Source organism: Galeopterus variegatus, unplaced genomic scaffold (genome assembly GCF_000696425.1).
Source record: "Galeopterus variegatus unplaced genomic scaffold, G_variegatus-3.0.2 Scaffold4528, whole genome shotgun sequence".
NCBI lineage: Eukaryota > Metazoa > Chordata > Mammalia > Dermoptera > Cynocephalidae > Galeopterus > Galeopterus variegatus.
Window position 1 is genome coordinate 72,781 of NW_007730639.1, and position 20,883 is coordinate 93,663.

At 45.6% G+C, this 20,883-nt stretch overlaps 1 protein-coding gene across 1 annotated transcript; it reads right to left on the reverse strand.

Annotated features, from left to right (window-relative positions):
* Window positions 1-3,467: 3,467 nt before the first annotated feature.
* SIRPB1 (signal-regulatory protein beta 1) lies at window positions 3,468-14,984 on the reverse strand. Its single transcript, XM_008587761.1, has 4 exons — window positions 14,861-14,984; window positions 11,153-11,515; window positions 4,469-4,789; window positions 3,468-3,905 (listed from the first exon to the last, which is right to left on the reverse strand). Exons 1-4 carry the CDS (start codon window positions 14,982-14,984, stop codon window positions 3,505-3,507), a joined length of 1,209 nt encoding a protein of 402 aa, XP_008585983.1. The 3' UTR covers window positions 3,468-3,504.
* Window positions 14,985-20,883: the final 5,899 nt, after the last annotated feature.

Genomic DNA, 20,883 nt, shown 5'->3' on the forward strand with positions numbered 1-20,883 from the left:
CCGTGCCAGCTATGCCAGGACAGAACCCTGATGGGGGCATTGTGGTTATTGAGAGGTGGGACAGAGACATAAGGTCACAGCACTCAGTCCATTGGTCGATTCCTGGGTGGCTAAGGACAATTGCAGCAGCATAGCTACTTACCTCCAGAAGTATCCTCCCCAAACCAAGAAAAACCATAAAAAGAAAATTAAATTGTACACAAAACTAGCTCTCAGAATTATTTGAGGAAGCAAAACTGCCAGGTGACTGTGAATCGAAAGAGAAAGCCCCCAAATCCTAGTGCACAGTCTTTCCCTGGGCTGCCATCCCACTCAGCAGCCACAAGGACAGGTGCAGGGGAAACAAAGGAGGGCAGCTGGCAAAGGAGCCTGAGGGCGTCTGGAGGCAGCAACAGCAATGTTAATCCCCCACATGTGAGAACACTGGAAAGAGTTCTGCAGGTCAGATCACAGACCCTAGGACAGGATGTCAAAGTTTGCCTGATTTAAAACAGTTGGCACAGAATCCTCTGAATCTGTGAATATGTTACCTTACATAGTAAAGGGGACTTTGTGGACATGATTAAATTAAGGATCTCGAGATGGGGATATTATCTTGGATTATCCAGGTAAGTCTATGTAATCACAAGGGCCATATAAGTAAGAGAGGAAGGCAGGAGACTAGAAGAAGGAGACGACAGGATGGAAGCAGAGCTCAGAGTGACGTGGGGCCATGAGGCAAGGGTGCTGGCGGCCTGTAGATGCTGGAAAAGACGAGGAAGGGAATCTCCCCTTAGTCCCCGAGGAGGGATGCAGACCTGCTGAGCCATTTTAGACTTCTGGTCCCCTGCAATGTAAGATAATGAATTTGTGTGGTTTTAAGACACTTAGTTTGGGTCGATTTTTTTATAGCATCAGTAGGAACCCAATAAAAGATGGCAGAGATATTTTTAAATGACAAAAGTGATGAAAAGGACAGGCACTATTTAAAGGGCATAATTTCTCAGGGGAAAAGGCCAAAAGGAAGGAAGAAGTGCTCTTTAGCAATTGAGTGGTGAAAGGAGAAAGATAACAGCAGGGAGGAAAGCACGGGGTCCTGAAAGACAAAACAGAACCAAAAAATTAGACGGCTCAGAATCTTTCCTCCAATATCAAAACAAACCGACAAACCCACACTCTATTAATGTATCTGGATTATATTATACTTACAAAGAGAACTCCATTAAGCTTAGGAAATTTAAAAAAAAAACAAAAACACCCAATACCATAAAAATGAACAAAAAAGATGTGCATCCTCATGCCAAACCCTTTGACCATGGGATTGCAGAGGCCGGTGCCCACAGACAACCAGGTGTAGGCTCTGGCATCTGGGTGCAACAGGGTCACATAAGGCATCTTGCATCTTGCTCCAGCCTGCCAACTCAGAAAGCCCAGTAAGTATTTTCAGCTGTAGTGCAAGAGCAAGCATGCTATGTGGGGCAAAGCGAGAGCACCCAGAAGTGACAGCCCTCATCTGAGCCCCAGTGGCTGCATGGAAGACTAAAATGCAAATATGAGCCAGTCCAGATCATATAGACCTTGCTTCTCCCATGAATTACAAGTATGAACCCTAGAATATCCCAAGGAGCAGTCAGAGGAAGGCCAAGAGGTGGAAGAGGAAGGCAGGCTGGCTAGGGACCTGAGGACTGGAGGAAGGTCACAGCAGCCAGGCACCTTAGTGTGGCCCCCTCCAACCCCGGTCACAGAAGGAGACACAGCTGTGACATAGAGAGGAAAAGCCTCAAACCAATCACCTCAATCCCCACCTCAAGAAACTAGAAAATAAAGAGCAAAATAACCCAAAGCAAGAGAAAGAAAAAAGAGTTTCATCAATAAAATTGAAAACAAAAACCATAAACTCACTGAAAGAATTGGTCCTTTCAAAAAATCAGTAATATTAAAAAATTTCTTCCAAAACTGATGAAGAAAAAAAAGAGAAAGGACACATTTCCAACACCAGGAAGGAAATGGAGATTATCCTATAGACCCTGCAGACATCAAAAGGATAATAAGGGGATCTTATGAACAACTCTGCACAAAGAAATTTGACAACTTAGATGAAAGTGGACAAAATTACCTCAAAAAGCACAACCTATCACATTTCACCCAATAGGAAATGAATGATTTGAATAGGCCTAAACTATTCAAATAATGCATTCATAATTTAAAAATTCTGAAAATATTTCTTGAGGCCCAGATGCTTTCACAGAAAAATTGTACCAAGCATTTAAAGATTAATTTAAATCAATTTTTGTGTATGAAAAAATAGTTGTAAAAGAAATTTGGGGAAATTTGAGTACCTACTCCATTTTAGGTGATATGAGAGAACTATTGTTAATTTTATTAACAGTGGTAATGATACTGGTTTGCAGAAAAAAGTTCCTAATCATAAGACCACCCAATTGTGGGCTTCATTTGTAACTGGATGTGCATCGTGACTAAGTTATCGGTGGACCTGATCATGCAACTTCCATCTATGTTTTATTAGAAGTGAAATGTGTGTCCTCCACTTCCTATTTTACTCTTGCAGTGGGCAGGGGCATAGACATATATGGGACCCAGTGCTGACCCAGCAGATGAGGTCTACACCACAGGGTGTATTGGAAGGACCCTGGCCTTTGAGAAGTCTTCTCCTGGAGTTGCTACCTGAGAGGAAATTTATGTATATTTTTGTCACAAAAATGGAGACTCTAGCCAACTATAAGTCTTTGGACAATGTCCATCACAGGAGCATGTTTCTCTAATCAGCACAAATTTGCCTTGTAGGCTAGAGGTCCTGTCCTCAGAACCCCAGATCTATTTTGATGAGTTTAGACCATTCACCTGGTCTAATGGCAAGAGGTCGTCAACACAACTTGCATTACTCCCTGAGTCCTGCTCTACCATTCCGTAAAGCTCCCAACTCACAGGGTGGTTGAAGCAGGAAAGGAGGTCATAGATTAACTCTGCATGTAGTAAATGTGCAGTGAGCAGCCGTGATTATTGTTGGTCCATTATCATAAATGAGGAGAAAGAAGAGGTCCTTGTTGTGAGCACTGTCACCTGGATGCCTGTCCAGACTCAAACTCCACGTCCTCAGGGCTCCCTCTCCGAATTTCACATGGTAGGTGCTTGAGCCTGCTGGGGTGAGGTCACAGATGCTGATGGAAAAGTCTAACATGGAATAGAGACTGGGCAGAGGCTAGAAAGCAAGGAGCAGGGAGGTGGCTGAGAGGAACGGCGAAGGTGACAACTGTAGGTGAAGAAGGCAGGAGGCGGGACACTGTGAACAGGCGATCCCCTTGAACAGGCCATCCCCTCCCTCCCTTCTCTCTCACTTTAATACATATTTTGGTCAGAAGCTCTATCAGGATGTGTGCCTGACTCTCTCCCGTGGTGACTTTTGGAGTGGGGGATTTGCAGGAGGGAAGCTCATGTTAAAATTCCTCTTTCTGTTTACTGACTTCTAGATTATTCCATAATAAGCATCAACTACTACTTTTAACATTAAAAAAAATAGATAACATTAGGATAAAATTTACAAAGACCCAGGTCACCTGGAGGGGAGGCCTCACCAGGGGTGGCATCTGTGCCCTGCTCCTTCTGCTGGGCAGACACCTCCAGGGTGTGGCTTCTGCTGACCGCTGGCTGCCCGTCATGCTGCACCTGGCAGGTGAGCACCACATCCTCCCTGTGGGCGGAAGAGTTCACCAGGAGCCAGCTCGTCCAGTTATAGGTGCCATCCTTGTTCTCCACGAGGGTCGAGGCCGATTCTGTTCGGGACACGTTTCCATTCTCCAGCCAGGTCAGGTTTAGTCTCTGGGGGTAGAACTTCCCCACCTGGCAGGTGACATTTACCTGGTTCCCTGCTATCGTGGGGAGCTGGGTAACCTCCAAGGTGGGCGGAACTGAAAGAGCACAGGGCAGAAGCTCTGACCTTATGGCACACACAGATCACAGAGGAGAGCCTCAGTAACTCAGCTCCCACCACCCTGGCAAGGGAATCACCCGCACAGTGCCAGGCATGCAGCAGGCGCTCAGACAGTGAGAGTACTTATTGTACACGAATGAGGTCACTAAGTATAGTGCCCAGCACACAGTAGGTGCACAAGAACTAGGAGCTCCTAATAGGATAATAATGACTGAGTTCTACAAGCACAACCCCGGCATGCAGTCAGAACAAAATAACTGTAGGAAAATAAATGAAATCACCAAGCACATAGGGGCTTGGCTCAGAGGCGGTGCTCAATAATTGCAGTTGCTATTGGTAAAATTAGTGAAACTACTAGCACAGTGCTTGGCACACAGCAGGTGTTCACCTGGCAGCTGCCATTAAAATGACAGTAAGTGACCAGCCCATCTAGGTACAGTGTAGGTGGGCGGGATGGTTAGGAACTAGGTTCCAGGCCAGGGAGGAGAAACAGGCTTGGCCATCAGGGGAGGGCTCGGGCTGGGTGTGGGGGTCATCTACCTCGGATGGTCTCAGACAAGCTGGCGGTCCCACGGAGAGGAGGGCCGCCCTGCAAGGTGATGTGGGCCACCTCACAGATGACCTGAGAGCGAACATCCCCGGGAGCCAGCACCACCTGGGCGGTGCTGGAGATGCGGTAGGAGATGCTTTCTCCTGTGAGCTCCACGTTGGTCTGGAAGTCTGAGAGCTCATTCCCGTTTTTGAACCATTTCAGCGTGATGTTTCGAGGAGAGAAGCCGTGGGACTCACAGGTGAAGCTCACTGTCTGCCCAGGTGTGGCCCTCGCCGCAGGGCCCGTTACATTGGGGGCCAAGGGTTTGGCTGCAATAGGAAGATTTATACACAAGAAAGATGACTGCGATGGCCGTCACTAGCGATAAGCATGTGACACTCTTAAGAACCTTCCCAGACATTATTTTTAACCCTTCTAATAATGCTAGGAGGACGGTGTCATCGTTTTACAGTAGAGGACACCCAGACTCCTGGAGGTGAACAGACCAGCCCGAGGTCAGACAGTGAGGAAGGGGCAGATGGGTTCCAGGCCTGACCTCAATGTCCTTGTCCCTGCACCAGGTGATTTCTTACCAATCTTGGCAGAGAAACAAACTTACTGACTGGTCTCACTCTTTGCATTAACTGCGCCAAGCTGGCTTCCTGGAAAGCTTACCAGCCTCAGAGAGAGCATTTATAGAAGTAAATGCAGAGGAAGAAGGGGCCAAGCGGCCCCACCATGAGAGCTGTGACCAGGCTGGCCACCCCAGGAGAGGTGTGGCCCGTCCCGGCTCGTCATCTGTGCAATGGGGCAGCCGGCTCTTCTACTTCCTGGGCTGCAGCCAGGATTAAATGAGGCAATGGAGGCATTTTTGCTTTGGAGCAAACACAGAAGATGCTTCACAAAAATAAACAGACACAAATCTCTTTAACCTAGACTGTACTTAAATCCAAAATCTCCCCTCAGGTATTTATGAATTTACTCCATATTTTTCATTCTTTCCACAACTATTCTGGTAGCTTCTAATCTGTGCCAGGTCCTGAATTTGAAAGGGAGAGGGCGAAGGAATGCTTTTGTGAATCTGGGGTCTGCTGTTGGGTAAGTTTTGGTTTGAAAACAAAGAGCACTGAGTGCTGAGAAAGCCAAAGGTGGTCAATGTCTTAATCGCACACTAATGACAAGAGACACAGACACAGGCCGACTAAGCAGGCAGCAGCACCTGCTGGTCCTGCAAGCACGTGAATGGGAGAATCCCAAGAAGGAGGGCAGCTTCCCCTGCAGACGGGTCCTAAAGGGTGCCTCCAAATTACTAATTATTAGCCAGCTCATTCCAGAATAGTCGCCAAGTGGCAAACATCACAAGTACTTGCATTTGTGAATATTTAACTTGCTCCCTAACACCCATCCCGCAGTTGAGGGGACAGTTGGGGGGTGTCACTTCAATCAGTCAAGTCATCAGAACACCAGCAGCCCGTACATCCCTGAAGGCCGAGAGGCTGGAATCAGTTACCAATTATCCAGGGCTTCGCGGGAGCCTGAGGCTGGCTGCTCCCTCCGTGCCCCCAGCTCTGCAATCCTCCCACCAGCCCTGTGAGGGGGTCCAAGTGTGAGCCCTTTTATGGGACGAGGCTCAGGAGGAGCGTGGCTGGCCAGGGCTGAGAGTGGATAAAACCCACACCCTGGTAGGATGAGTGAGGATAATTGTAAAACACAGAGCTGGCACATAGTAGGTGCTTAATGAATAACACCTCCGACTGTTACAACGCGATCTGGTCATTACTAATTCTGAAATTACGTATTTATTCTTTAGGCAGTCAGAAGGCAGAACAAAACCAGAGCTCAAACACCAAGAGAAGTCCCAAGTCCTGCTCCCTGCAGCTGTCATGAAAAANCTAATGACAAGAGACACAGACACAGGCCGACTAAGCAGGCAGCAGCACCTGCTGGTCCTGCAAGCACGTGAATGGGAGAATCCCAAGAAGGAGGGCAGCTTCCCCTGCAGACGGGTCCTAAAGGGTGCCTCCAAATTACTAATTATTAGCCAGCTCATTCCAGAATAGTCGTCAAGTGGCAAACATCACAAGTACTTGCATTTGTGAATATTTAACTTTCTCCCTAACACCCATCCCGCAGTTGAGGGGACAGTTGGGGGGGTGTCACTTCAATCAGCCAAGTCATCAGAACACCAGCAGCCTGTACATCCCTGAAGGCCAAGAGGCTGGAATCAGTTACCAATTATCCAGGGCTTCTCGGGAGCCTGAGGCTGGCTGCTCCCTCCGTGCCCCCAGCTCTGCAATCCTCCCACCAGCCCTGTGAGGGGGTCCAAGTGTGAGCCCTTTTATGGGACGAGGCTCAGGAGGAGCGTGGCTGGCCAGGGCTGAGAGTGGATAAAACCCACACCCTGGTAGGATGAGTGAGGATAATTGTAAAACACAGAGCTGGCACATAGTAGGTGCTTAATGAATAACACCTCCGACTGTTACAACGCGATCTGGTCATTACTAATTCTGAAATTACGTATTTATTCTTTAGGCAGTCAGAAGGCAGAACAAAACCAGAGCTCAAACACCAAGAGAAGTCCCAAGTCCTGCTCCCTGCAGCTGTCATGAAAAACCCAAGTGAAAAAAGGTTGCAGAAATCACCAAATTATGGTTCTTACCCTCTGTTCTGAATAATACCCTCAGGAAACAAGTTTGGTGAATTGGCTTTCAAAATACAAACAAGATCACAGGCATCTTCCTCCAGAGGAGCTACTGAGAAAAAGCCAGAGCGTTTTGAAAGGAACAGGGAACAGATTCTCAGTGACATCTGGGGTGTCGCTGGGATTCCAGTGCCCGTTTAGACACAAATCTGTTTAAAGACAGGAAGGTACCAGCACTGAGGGGGGGATGTGAGCAGGGCTTTGTCTGGCCTGTCCTGGCCATGCCATCCACACACGTGCTATCCTGAAACACTCACACTCCAAATGCTCTTCTCAAAGCCCTGGCACCATGGACACCATGGGCACCACCTCTGCCATGGGAAAAAACCCAACTTTTCCTATGTCACCTCAGGATGTCTAACACAGTGTTCTCACTTTGGCTGTGTACTGGAGTCTTCTGGAGTAATTGTCTTCAGATGCCCGGGAGCCATGGGAAAAAACCCAACTTTTCCTATGTCACCTCAGGATGTCTAGCTCAGGGTTCTCACTTTGGCTGTGTACTGGAGTCTTCTGGAGTAATTGTCTTCAGATGCCCGGGCCCATGTCAAACCAATTAAAGTAACATTTCTAAGCTGGAGCCTGGGTCTGGGAGAGAGTGCTGCTGGGAACACCAAGGTCATGGGGTTGGATCCCCAAACCAGCCAGCTGCCAAAAACAAGACAAAAACGAAGCAAAACTCACAGCAAGCCAAATGGTAGCCATGATGATCATCATGTCACAGATGGGGAAACTGAGGACTCAAGGGAAGCCAAGACTTGCACAAGATTGTACAACCTCAGGGTGACAACCCCGTGGCTTACTGACGGTCTGTTCTCTCACCAGGCTCACTGTGTCCTCATGACATCCTGGAAATGCTGGTACAATCACCCAACATTCTACAGATAGGGAAACTGAGGCTCAGCAAAGGGAACTGTGTCACTCAAGGTCACACAACCTGGAAATAACGCCTCAATTTGGGGGTGATTAGGTGATTTACAGGGAGGACCTCAAATCCTTTTCACTCACCTAAAAGGAGTCCATGGTTATCACCACTTTACAGATGAGAAAACCGAGGCTGAGAGAACTGAGGGCACTGTCTCCTTGTCCCCACTGCATTCCAGCAGGCAGTTCCTGTGCCCCCCTGCTTTCATGTCCATCGATAGAGCAAGTGACCTGACATGTCAAGCCCTGACACTGACCACCACCTCCCCTTTTCTCTTTGAGATTCTTCACGTCAAGCAATTCTAGGGAGAAGCTCCTTCCTGGGTGCCCAAGCCGGGCTGGTTACCCTGTAGTTCTCAGTGTAAGATGGTGGCCTCCTGACACTCCAGGGGAGAGTGTAATCTCTTGTCCCACAGGCCCCAGTGCCCTCTAGGACATGCCTTGTCTGGTATTTCCTTGGCCTTCAGTGCCATGAGCAGGGGTGCACATGGTCTGCTGGCTGTAGGAAGCCATCTCTGCTTCATGGATGCTGCTTGGTGAGAAGTGACAACACCACAGTGAGGACAAGGGTCAAAATGCTGCACAGGTGTGACACGTGCTTTTGGAGCAGGTTCCACACATCATGAGATGTCTGTGCCATCTTTTTGATCTGGGGTTAAAGCCAGCCCCTCTTACACCCACAGCACTTTGTTTTTTTAATGCTTATTGCTGTGAAGCAGAACAACACAGGATTTTAGGAGAGAACACTGGAGCAGTTCTCCACATGTGAGAAGCACATGGGGTGCTGCAGAGACAGGGGCTGTGAGTCAGGCTGTTGGGGTTCAGACCTTTGCCCCCTCCCTGCTCACAGGTCAGGTCCACAACCTGAGCCTCAGTGTCCTCATCTGTAAAGGGGCAACTAACAGCCCTTCCCTCGCACTACTGGGCATGAGCAGAACATGCCAGGATGGAGACCCAGCATCTGGCCTGCTGCCACTCCCTGTACCCCTCCCACATTCCTCCTTCCTCCTCCAGGGCATCATTTAGGCTGAGGGCATGACAAACAGGAGAAGCCATGAGAACCCACTAGGAGAAGTAGTTCTGAGTCCCAGTTGAGCCACGTTCTAGCTGTGACTGCCTAGACATGGGATGCACCACCTGGGGACTTCAGTGTCCTTGTCTGTGATATCTGCAAAATCAGGATAAAGCCTCCTTCCCTGCCTGTGTCCAAGAGTTGTGGGGACACTTGATTGCCACTATATCCAGGAGGGAACCCTCTGACCCAGCACTGCCACTTCCCTTGGGCATCACCACCTGTGTGGGACGATGCACACCCAAGGACCTCCCCTGCAGCCCTATGTCCACAGCCCAAGGTTGGGAGCAACTTAAATGTCCATCAACAGGAGACTAATATAAATTATATTCATATGATGATGTATTTTAAAGGTGTAAACAATGGATCAGCTCTCTATGTACAGCTGTCCCCCTTTAATCCGCCAGGGTGGGGGTAAGTTCCAAGACCCCAATAGATGCCTGAAACCACAGATGATACCAAACCGAACCCTCTATATACTACGTTTTTTCCCATACATACATACCAATGATAAAGTTAAATTTACAAATTAGGCATAAAAAGAGATTAGCGACAATAAGAAAATCATAGAAATATACTGTATAAAAGTTATGTGAATATGGTCTCTCTCTCTCTCTCAAAATCATGTAATTCCGACCACAGTTGACCTCTGGTAACTGAAACCTCAGAACATAGAACTGTCGATAAGCTGGAACTACTGTACTGACGCAGAATAGCGATACGGAATGATAGAGCTCACGTTTGGGAGAGATTTTCCAACAGGCTTCAGGGTGTGAATATGAGGGGCATTTTGAACCTTTGGGAAACTGATAAAAAAGGGAAATGTTGGCTCCCTGGTCAGTGGTTTGTGTCAAAAAACTTTTACTCAGTGCCTTCTATGCACCAGGCTCTTTGATGGAGAGAGTCTAACACCGGGCCAGGAATGAACCTGCCTGATATTAGATCTGGGTCTGGTCCCCATCCCCTCACTAACTGGTCATGTGACCACACGCAAGGCACATGTCACCTCTGGGCCTCAGGCTCCTCATCTGTAAAAGGGGTTGGGTGGGATGGTCTAGAGGTCCTTCCTGTGCTGACATACTAGGATTCAGGAGTAAGAAAGCAGATCCTGGGTCAATGGCAGGAAACCCAAAAGGAGCATCTTGGCTGCCTTAACTGGGGATCCCCTAAGTCACTCACATGGGGGACCTCCTGCTTGGGGTGAGGTATATTCTAGGATGGCCCAGCTCTGCTCGGAGCCTCAGTGACTTTCTGAACAAACCCAGAGCAAACACCAAGCCGCCAGGACCAGCAGATTAAACAGTGAATCTGAGCCTCTGAGGAATCTGTTCAGTGTGGGGTTTCTAAAGATGTAATAAAGAAAACACATCCACCTCCCTGCCCTGGATGGATTTCTCCTCCCTGGAAGGGAAGAGAACACAGTGAATCTGAGCCTCTGAGGAATCTGTTCAGTGTGGGGTTTCTAAAGATGTAATAAAGAAAACACATCCACCTCCCTGCCCTGGATGGATTTTTCCTCCCTGGAAGGGAAGAGAATGTCAGCTGGTGGGGGAAAGTTTGCCCATCCGTTCTCGTTGTTTCCACAGCATCCACAGCACAGCCTGGCTCACAGAAGGTTCTCAGAGTTTCTGAGGAAAGAGAAGACTCAGCCGCCCTGAGTGGAAGTGCTCCCCAGAGGCAGCGGGGCAGGGGTCACCTCGAACTGGGCAGGTCACTAACTGCCCCCTCCCTCATCTGTGCAGCCAAGGGGCTGGGCCAGGCTGGAAAAGGCAATGGCAGTGGAGCAGGCGGACCAGGGGTGCAGATGTCCCCTTTACCACCTGGGGCCCTGACACACAGCGTGGCCTCTCCAGGCCGCCATCCCTGGTCTGTAGACTCGGATCATGGAAATGAGCACCCACCGCACCTGCTTCCTACTCGATGCTCACAGAGCAGAGGGCGTCACTACTGTCTTGCTGTCACACACCAGGGGACGAAGGAGGCCCACGCCGTACTCACCACGCACGGACAGCTCGGTGCCTGCCCCAGACTTAAACTCCACATCAGGAGTCCCTTTCCGGAACTTGACACAGTAGTAGGTGCCAGCGTCAGCTGTGGTGACGTTTCTGATGAGGATGGAAAAGTCCTTGTTGTCTCTCTCTGTGGTGCTTCCAATACGCGTTACCCGGGGGAAGAGGGCTTCTTGTCCCTCTTTGAAACTGAAGATCAGCTGCCGGCGTGGCTCTTCCCCCCTGAACCACTGCATGGGCCCCATGGGGATCATGGAGGTCACAGTGCAGCGCAGAGTGGCCGCCTCTCCAGGCGCGACCGACACTGATGGCTCAGGCTGAGTCACCCGCAGCTCCTCCTGTCCTGATGCTCCTGGAGGGAAACACAAAGTGGTCAGTCATCCATCCTCCCAGGATCCTGTGTGTTTTCCCAAGTGCTTATCAACAGCGACTTTCACTGTCTGAGCACGCACCGTGAGCAGGCCTGGAGCTCAGCACATTGCATGTGTCATCACATTTAACCTGCACAGCACGCCTGCAACATGGGACTCTATTACAAATGAGGAAACTGAGGCACAGAGTTTCTTCTGAACAGAGGTTAAGTGACATGGGAGAGTGTGGGTTTGAGTGTCTGAGTGGAGCTCCTGTGCCCTATCTGGAAGTGCCATGCCTCATCAAGTATTTCAGGCTTCCCACTTTCTGTCCTCATGGAGTGTTGCACTTTCTGGAACATAGCATGGGATGGGGCCATGTGGCTCTGTTGTACCCCTGAGTTGTGAGCATGAGTGACGGGTATAGTGTGAGGGGTCCAGTTCTTTAACTGCAAGAACCTCTCTGGATCCTCTTTGCTCTTCCACAGAGATCCACAAAGCTCACAATGGGGTCTGCTCCATCAGCATGGAATCTTCAGTGACAATGACAGACAGGACTCACAATACACCATAAACTTGTAGCTTATATAAGAAATAAAATATTGTCTTAAGCCTTTGGGATTTTTTTTCCCCATAGAATAGGAATGTTCTGTTAGTTTCCTAATGTTCTGCTGTGACAAATTACCACAAAGTTAGTGGCTCAAAAAAACAGAAATTTATCTTATAGTTCTGGAGGTCAGAAGTTGAAAATTGGTGTTACTGGGTTACAATCAAGAAGAGGGCTCAGAAAATCAGAGAAAGGTAAAGAGAGTTTTAGTAGCTTCCAGACTTCCAGTCACTGCGTGGCATGGGAGGGAATGAATCCCCAGCACTGTCATGAGTCCCCCCATCAGTGGGAACCTGCTCAGTCAGGGGGAAGCAACACCTTCACGGTGTAGGACTGGCCTTCCCACCTCTCCCAGTTACCTGCCAGGGCAAGCCATCACCAGTCAGAGGGAGCATGCTTCTCCCAGGTTGAGAGTAGTTTAAGCTGTATTTGTCCAGCAGTCACTTTAAAGAGGAAGACAAGGTGGAACAAGGAGAGTAAAAGAGAAGAAAGCATTGCCTTGTCAGAATTCAGGCCAGGGTCTCCACGAGAGACTTACCCAGCAGCAGAGACCTGGGAGCAAAACAGTCCCTGTGTCTACTTGCTTCTTGCAGTTAGAGTCTTACCTGGTGCCCAAAGCTTTCCAGTTTTTGCCAGTGATTGAATTAGGCTCTTGCATTCCAAAGTCATAGAAATGAAGAATGTACCCAGCAGTAAAAGAAGCAAGGCTTTATTGAAAGAGGAGATAGGCTTATGCATAAGGAGGGTAGCTGCAGGAAAGCTGCCAGGCCCTCTGAGGTTGACTGGAATGCCCTAGACAGGGAGGCCACTGCTCACAACAGGGGCCACCACAGCTTGTCAGGTAAACATCTAAAGACAGAGGAAACAATTTTAGCCACATAGATATGGTAAACGAAAATTGTGGGAGGCCATTATTTTGGACTGAGCTCCTGCACTAGGCCCCAACAGACCAGACCAAACCAAAATGGAGTCATTTGTGCTAAATAGCAGTTAACCAAACTGAAATTTAAGGAAGCAGATAGATTCCAAAATTGTCCAGTTTTTTCTGAAAACAGGAGATTCTAGTCTACCTGAGTCAGTGCAATAAGGAAGTCTTCTCGGCTTTAACCCTTAGAAAAAAGTGACCTGGGGCCGGCCCCGTGGCGCACTCGGGAGAGTGTGGGGCTGGGAGCACAGCGACGCTCCCGCCACGGGTTCAGATCCTATATAGGAATGGCCGGTGCGCTCACTGGCTGAGCGCAGTGCGAGCGACACCACACCAAGGGTAGTGATCCCCTTACCGGTCACGAAAAAAGACAAAAAAAAAAAAAAAAAGTGATCTGACGTAGTAACATGATGTTAACTAATCAACTTATTTTCTTTCTAGTGTTCTATTTCCCTGTTCCCACATTATATAACCCAGTTTTCCTCATGAATTCCTGAGAGTTGTAAATTCCTCTCAGTTCAGACTCTGCTTTTTTTTTCATTGAGCCCCTGCTCTTTTTGACTTTCAAATCCAGGACTAGTTTGTGCTGTGAGAGAGCATTTGACTTTCTGGGGTTCACAGTGACTGATGAGTCCCTGGCAAGAATGGAAGTCACAGGAGAAACAGGAGTGTTTCTGTCTCTTTTGGAAAACTGGTCTATTTTGGAATCTATCTGTTTCCTGGACATTTCTCTTTGATTAAGTGGCATTTAGCACAAGTGACTCCATTCTGGTTTGGTCTGGTTTGGTCTAGTCTGTTAGGGTTGTGGGAAAGCAAAATATTTTGGTCCCAAAATATATTTCTTTGACATTTTTCAAGAAGGTTAATTCAGAAAGACTGGAAAAACAAGACTGGCAAGAAGGCTGTTTCTCCCTGGAAAGAAACTTACATCTGTAAATGCAAACAACCAGGCTTCCTGCGAGTGCCCCTCCTTTGGCTACTGTCTCCTCTTTCTGAGGGCAGCTATGAGATTACCTGAAATATTTTCTTTTGCAAGATGTTTCTACTTGACTTTAACTTCTGACTTTCTTCTTTCACCTGTAATGACATGCTTCCCCAGAACTTCAGAGAAACTTGGACTCAGGCTGTAGTTGTGGGGCTTCTACCTCCCCTCCCCGACCTTCTCACATGAACAGTGGTATATGAGCTTTGTACCCTCACTGGAATTTGGGACATTGCTCTCTTGTGACTCCCCTGTGCTTTGCCTTCTCCCAGCATGTTAAATAATAAAATTTGTTATGCCTTTTCTTCATATCGATCTAAGTTTGTCAGAGATTTTTATTACTGAACCCTTAGGTATGAAGAAGTTTTCCCTTGGCCCCTCCAGTTATGGTGCTGTGAGCAGGATCCCAAAGCTGCCCTGCTCATCTGGAGCTGCAGATGGAGACCAGAACCTGACAGCCAGCAGAAAAGGGTAAGACTTTCTTACCAGTCAGACCTGCTCCCTCTCTTTCTGTTGAATCCAGTCAAGTGGTAGATCATAAAAATCGCATCTCTTCCTGACTGATAGGACAAAAGGGTTTGTGTGACTAGTCGGAGGTGTAGTGACTCTGGTGTACTTTTGGTACTTTGGTACAGAATATTCATGTTGTCTGATCCTCTTCCTGCCAGAAATACTCTTTATTATTAATGTTATTTTCTTCTGGTCTTTATCTTTGTCTTTTTCTGTCATTTTGTCATAAAAAGGGGTGCCACAAGGTAGAACACAGGCCTAGATCCCCTATAAGGCTGCTGTTCTAGCCGACCCTACAGACTGGTGAATGTTGAGGATCTTACCAGACCAAAGTCTATTTAGACGAACCTTGCTGTTGGCTCCAGAAACAAAAACTGGATAAAATTCCTCTCTTATCTTGCTTTTATGTCCTTGAGCTTGGTTGATGACCAAGTGAGCATCAATCATCTCTTGGCCTCAACTTTCTGGGGGAGGTGGGTGTTGGCTCGCGTCTGGTGGCCAGTTTGATTTAACTGGGAGCCTCAAGAATTAAGTTCTGAACATGTCAAACTCTCAGGAAGTTTGTCATAAGAGGACTGGTACATAAGGGCTTTTGTCATCTCAATTTTGTTGCCTTCTTTGTGCAGGGACTCTCCCAGTATCACTTCTCTGGGGTCACAGATTAGAGGCACCCCACTTTCCGTGGAGGACTGAAGACCTTGTCTTAACTGCCAGTGGGAACAAGAGTGTTTTTCCTACCTTTGCCTTTGTGTGGCAGTGAATTGTTGGAGATCACGGGGCTTCCTCTTCCATGCCCTCTCCAAGACCTCCTGGTCTTTGCTAAATGAGCTGCTGTTGAAATTGGGTGCACCACTGGAGAGGAGTCTTTGAATTGGCTGAGTTCAACAGAGAACTTTTTAGGGAGCTTCAGGGCCCTGGCGTTTGCTGTCCTCTCTGCCTGGAGTGCCCTTCCTGGAACTTTGCCTTCTCCCTGACTTCATTCAGCTTTCTGCTCACACATGACGTCTCTTCCTATAGGTCTTTCTCGGCCACCCTTTCCTGATTACATTGGCTCTCCTGACCTCTTAATTTCATCCTTTGATGTTATTGTCCTCCTAGCATTTCTCACTCCTGGGAGCTTTCATATTTATGAGCTTGTTTGTTTCTGCTCTGCCTCTGCCATTGAAAGTCATTTTTCTGATAGCTGAGAACCCCCTTGCTCACTGCTGAATCTCCAATGCCTGGCATTCAATAGGCCTTCAGTAAATCTTTGTGGGGAGTGGAAGGGGAAACAAATACAAAGTGACATGTGCTTCTCTGTTCCCCGTCTTCCCCCTACCCAACCAAAACAACTAGTGAAGAAAGAACCACAGTGTTGAAAAGAGCTGTCAGGATTCTGGCTTTGGAACGATGACTAGAGGCTGGGAATCTAGGATGGATCCAGAGGGCATTGGATCCTTATAATTGCAGCATCCCACGATGGAAGCGTGGGTGGACTGGGGTAACAGATGTACACAGGATGGGGACCTGGGGCATGCAGGTGTTTAAGCCCTTCAATAAAAAATGTAATGGCTTCTAGGTATCTGCAGCTACTCAAGGGAAATAAAGCCATTTGCTTATAAAGAATTTCCACAAACATTTCTGAGGACGTGTATTAGGGTAATCTTGAAATGTACATTAAACTAAACAGGGTAGTAGAAACACTGGAACAGTCTGAAAGAGGGAGAATAAAGGGCCCAGGTTTGCCCTGGCCCAATGGCCTTAGGCAACTTGTGCAGCCTGCACAAACCCAAAGTCTGCAGTTCTCAATTTAAAGAAGGCAGACACAAAGAAAGCCACATGCAGCCCTCCCATGGGCAAATTCTTGAACGAGTTCTGGAATTAAGCTTTTTTCCTGCTCCTAATGCTTAATGCTCTGAATTCTTGAAGTCATTTATGCTGAAATACTTGAGAATAGGAACAAGTAGCGTTTAGGAGGCACATGGTCTGTGCCAGGCACAGTTCTGAAAGCTGCAAGTGTGTGATCTCATTCCATTCTCCCAATACTGCTGTGTGGAAGGTAACACAATTGCATCCATTTTACAGATGAAGAAACTGAGGCACAGGGCAGTGTGATGTCTTGCTGAACATTGTGGACTTCACAGGAGTAGGGGCTGAGCTGTTATCCCAGCCGATGGGAATTCAGAGTTTGAGCTCTTTGAAGAATGCTCCACCAGTTTCTGAGGCTGGGAAGTCCAAAGTCCAGGGAGCACATCTGGTGAACGTCTTCATTAGTGGTGGCTTTACAAGTGTCCCATGTGGCAGGAAATGGCAGAGCAGAGAGAGAGAGAAAACCCCTTTCTCTTGAACCTCTGTTAACTATGCACTCCCTCTGTTTGCTTCTCTTCTTGGTGTTTTCACCAAAGACACTGAGGCCCCATGAGAAATGCAGCCATGGTGCAACAACTGACCTGTCTTCAGGTCTGCTGCTTTCCTCTCAGAGCTCCAAGAGTTGAATGGCTTTGGCCCTAATTGTTAATTGGCTCAGCCCTTGACTCAGTAACCTGGTTAAGAAACAAAAACTATATGTAAAGCAAGCTGTCTAAGTAGACGGTCTCCAAAATATGATTTTCTGGCATTCAACTGGTTATTTTTTAAAATTTAATTTAATTTGATTTTACTTCTTATAATACATGGTACTTGATTTTCATGCCCCTTTACCCATTCCTCTCCACCTCCTCCCTTCCCCCTCAACATAGTATCTGTGCACTTGACTTAAATAGTTCAAGGAATTTTTGTGGTTATTCTGTCCTCCCCCCCTTTATTTGTCTGCGTGTTTATTTATTTATTAATTTTTAGCTCCCACAAATAAGTGAGAACATGTGGTATTTTTCTTTCTGTGCCTGACTTGTTTCACTTAATATAACTTTCCTTAAGTCCATCCATGTTGTTGTGAATGGTAGTATTTCATTCTTTTTTATAGCAGAGTAGTATTCAATTGTGTAGATGTACCACAGTTTCCTTATCCACTCATCAGATGATGGACATTTGGGCTGTTTCCAGCTCTTGGCTATTGTATATAGAGCTGCAATAAACACTGAAGTACAGGTATCCCTTTGGCATGATGGTTTCCATTCTTCTGAGTATATTCCCAGCAGTGGAATTGCTGGGTCACATGGTAGATCTATCTGGAATTGTTTGAGGAACCTCCATATTATTTTCCATAAAGGCTACACCATTTTGCAGCCCCACCAACAGTGGATGAGAGTTCCTTTTTCTCCACAACCTCTCCAGCACTTATCATTCTCAGTCTTTTGGATGTTAGCCACCCTAACTGGAGGGAGATGGTATCTCAGTGTGGTTTTCATTTGCATTTCCCAGATGTTGAGTGATATTGAGCATTTTTTCATATGTGTTGGCCATTCATATATCTTCCTTTGAGAAATGCCTGTTCAGCTCCTTTGCCCATTTTTTAATTGGGTTATTTGGTTTTTTGTTGTAAAGTTGTTTGAGTTCCTTTTATATTCTGGATATTAATCCTTAGTCAGATGTATATTTTGCAAATATTTTCTCCCAATCTGTTGGTTGTGTTTTTACTCTGTTGACTGTTTCTTTTGCTGTGCAGAAGCTTTTTAGTTTGATATAATCCCATTTGTTTATTTTACCTTTAGTTGCCTATGCTTTTGGGGTCCTATTCATGAATTCTGTACCCATTCCTACTTCCTGGAGTGTTTCCCCTATGTTTTCTTCAAAGAGTTTTATTGTTTCTGGATATATATTTGTTCAATATATTTTGAGCTGATTTTGATATATGGTGAGAGGTAAGGTCTAATTTCATTCCACATGAATGTCCAGTTTTCCCAGCACAATTTACTAAAGAGGCAGTCTCTTCCCCAGTGTGTAGTCTTGGTGCCTTTATCAAAGATCAGATGACTGTAGGTGCATGGGTTTATTTCTGGACTTTCTATTCTGTTCCATTGATCAAGGTGTCAGTTTTTATGCCAGTACCGTGCAGTTTTGGTTACTATAGCTTTGTAGTATATTTTAAAGTCAGGTAGTGTTATGTCTCTGGCTTTTTGTTTGTTTGTTTCTTTGCTTAGGATTGCTTTGGCTATTTGTGGTTTTTGGTTATTCCATTTGAATATTAGCAATATTTTTTCCAATTCTGAGAAAAAATGTCATTGGAGTTTTGATGAGGATTGCATTGAAACTGTAGATCATTTGGTTTATTTATTTATTTATTTGCTTAGGATTGCTTTGGCTGTGTGTGGTCTTATTTGGTTGCATATAAATGTTTGGATAGCTTTTTCCATTTCAGAGAAAAATGTCAATGGAAATTTGATGGGGATTGCATTGAATCTGTAGATCACTTTGGGTAGTATGGACATTTTCACAATGTTAATTCTTCTAATCCAAGAGCATGGGATATCTTTCCATCTTCTTGTGTCCTGTTTAATTTCTCTCAACAGTGGTATCTAGTTCTCTTCATAGAGATTTTTCACATCCTTGGTCAGCTTTATTCCTAAACTCTTTTTTTTTTTTTTTGGTGGCTATTGTGAATGGGCTGGCTTTCTTGATTTCTTTTTCTGCATGTTCACTGGTGGAATATAGAAATGCTATGGATATATGGAAACTTCGCTGAAATAATTTATCAACTCTAGGAGTTTTTTAATAGAAGCTTTAGGCTGTTCAATATATAGGATCATGTCATCTGCAAAAAGGGACAGCTTGACTTCATCCTTTCCAATCTGGATGTCCTTTATTTCCTTCTCTTCTGTGATTGCTCTGGCTAGTACTTCCAACACTAAGTTGAATAGGAGTGGTGAGAGTGGGCATCCTTGTCTAGTTCCTGTTTTTAAGGGCAAAGCTTTCAGCTTTTCCCCGTTCAGGATGATATAGGCAGTGGGCTTATTGTATATGGCTTTAATTATGTTGAGATACTTTCCATCTATGCCTAACTTGTAGAGAGTCTTTATCATGAAAGGATGTTGAATTTTGTCAAATGCTTTTTTAGCATCAATAGAGATGATCATGTGGTTTTTGTCTTTGCTCTTATTAATGTGGTGTATCACATTTATTGATTTGCATATTTTGAACCAACCTTACATCCCTGGGATGAATCCCACTTGATCATGGTGTATAATTTTGTGTATGTGTTGCTGTATTCTGTTAGCTAGTATTTTATTCAGGATTTTTGCATCTATATTCATCAAGGATATTGGCCTGTAGTTTTCTATTTTTGATGCATCTTTGTCTGTTTTGGGTATCAGGGTGATATTTGCCTCATAGAATGAGTTTGGGAGAATGGCCTCTGTTTCAATCTTTTGGAACAGTTTATAGAGAAGTGGTATAAGTTCCTCTTTGAAGATTTGGTAGAACTCTGCAGTGAACCCATCTGGTTCTGGGCTTTTCTTTTTTGGGAGAGCCTTCTGATAACAGCTTCAATTTCTTTTATTGTTACTGGTCTGTTCAGAGATTCTAAATCTTCTTGGCTCAGTTTTAGTAATTTGTGTGCATCCAGAAATTTATCCATTTCCTCCAGATTTTCAAATTTGTTCACATATAGATGTTTATAGTAGTCTCTAATGATTCCATGCATTTCTGAGGTGTCAGTCATAATATCACCTTTTTCGTTTCTAATTTTTGTTATTTGGGTCTTCTCTCTTCTTTTCTTAGTTAGTCTTGCTAAAGGTTTGTTGATTTTATTAATCTTTTCAGAAAACCAACTTTTTGTTTCATTGATCTTTTGTATTGTTTTTCGTATTGCTATTTCATTTAGTTCTGCTCTGATCTTAATTATTTCTTTCCATCTACTAACTTTAGGTTTGGATTGTTCTTGTTTTTCTGGATCTTTAAGGTGAAATTAGGTTATTTATTTGCCATCTTGCTATTCTTCTGAAATAAGCATTTAATGCAATAAATTTTCCCCTTAATACTGCTTTTGCAGTATCCCACAGGTTTTGGTATGATGTGTCATTATTTTCATTAGTTTCAAGAAATTTTTTGATTTCCTGTTTAATTTCTTCTTGGACCCACATGTCATTAAGTAGAATGTTGTTTAATTTCCATGAGTTTGTATAGTTTTCAGAGTTTCATTTATTATTGTTTTCTAATTGTAATCCATTATGATCAGAAAAAAATAAATGGAATAATTCAAATTTTTTTGAATTTATTAAGACTTGATTAGTGACCTAACATGTGGTCTATCCTGGAGAATGTTCTATGTGCTGATGAGAAGAATGAAAATTCTGAGGTTGTTGGGTGGAATGTTCTGTAGATATCTGCCAAATCCAACTGGTCTAAAGTATTGTTTAGATCTTGTGTTTCTCTGTTGATGTTTTGCTTAGATGATCTGTCCAATCACGAGAGGGGGTGTTCAGGTCCCCCA

Coding starts and splice junctions, on each gene's coding strand:
- SIRPB1 (XM_008587761.1), bottom strand. CDS start 14,984: ATGATTGATGCTCACTTGGTCATCAACCAAGCTCAAGGACATAAAAGC. Junction 4,790..11,152: donor CACCGAGCTGTCCGTGCGTG/GTGAGTACGGCG, acceptor TTCCTATTGCAG/CCAAACCCTTGGCCCCCAAT. Junction 3,906..4,468: donor CTTGTCTGAGACCATCCGAG/GTAGATGACCCC, acceptor GTGCTCTTTCAG/TTCCGCCCACCTTGGAGGTT.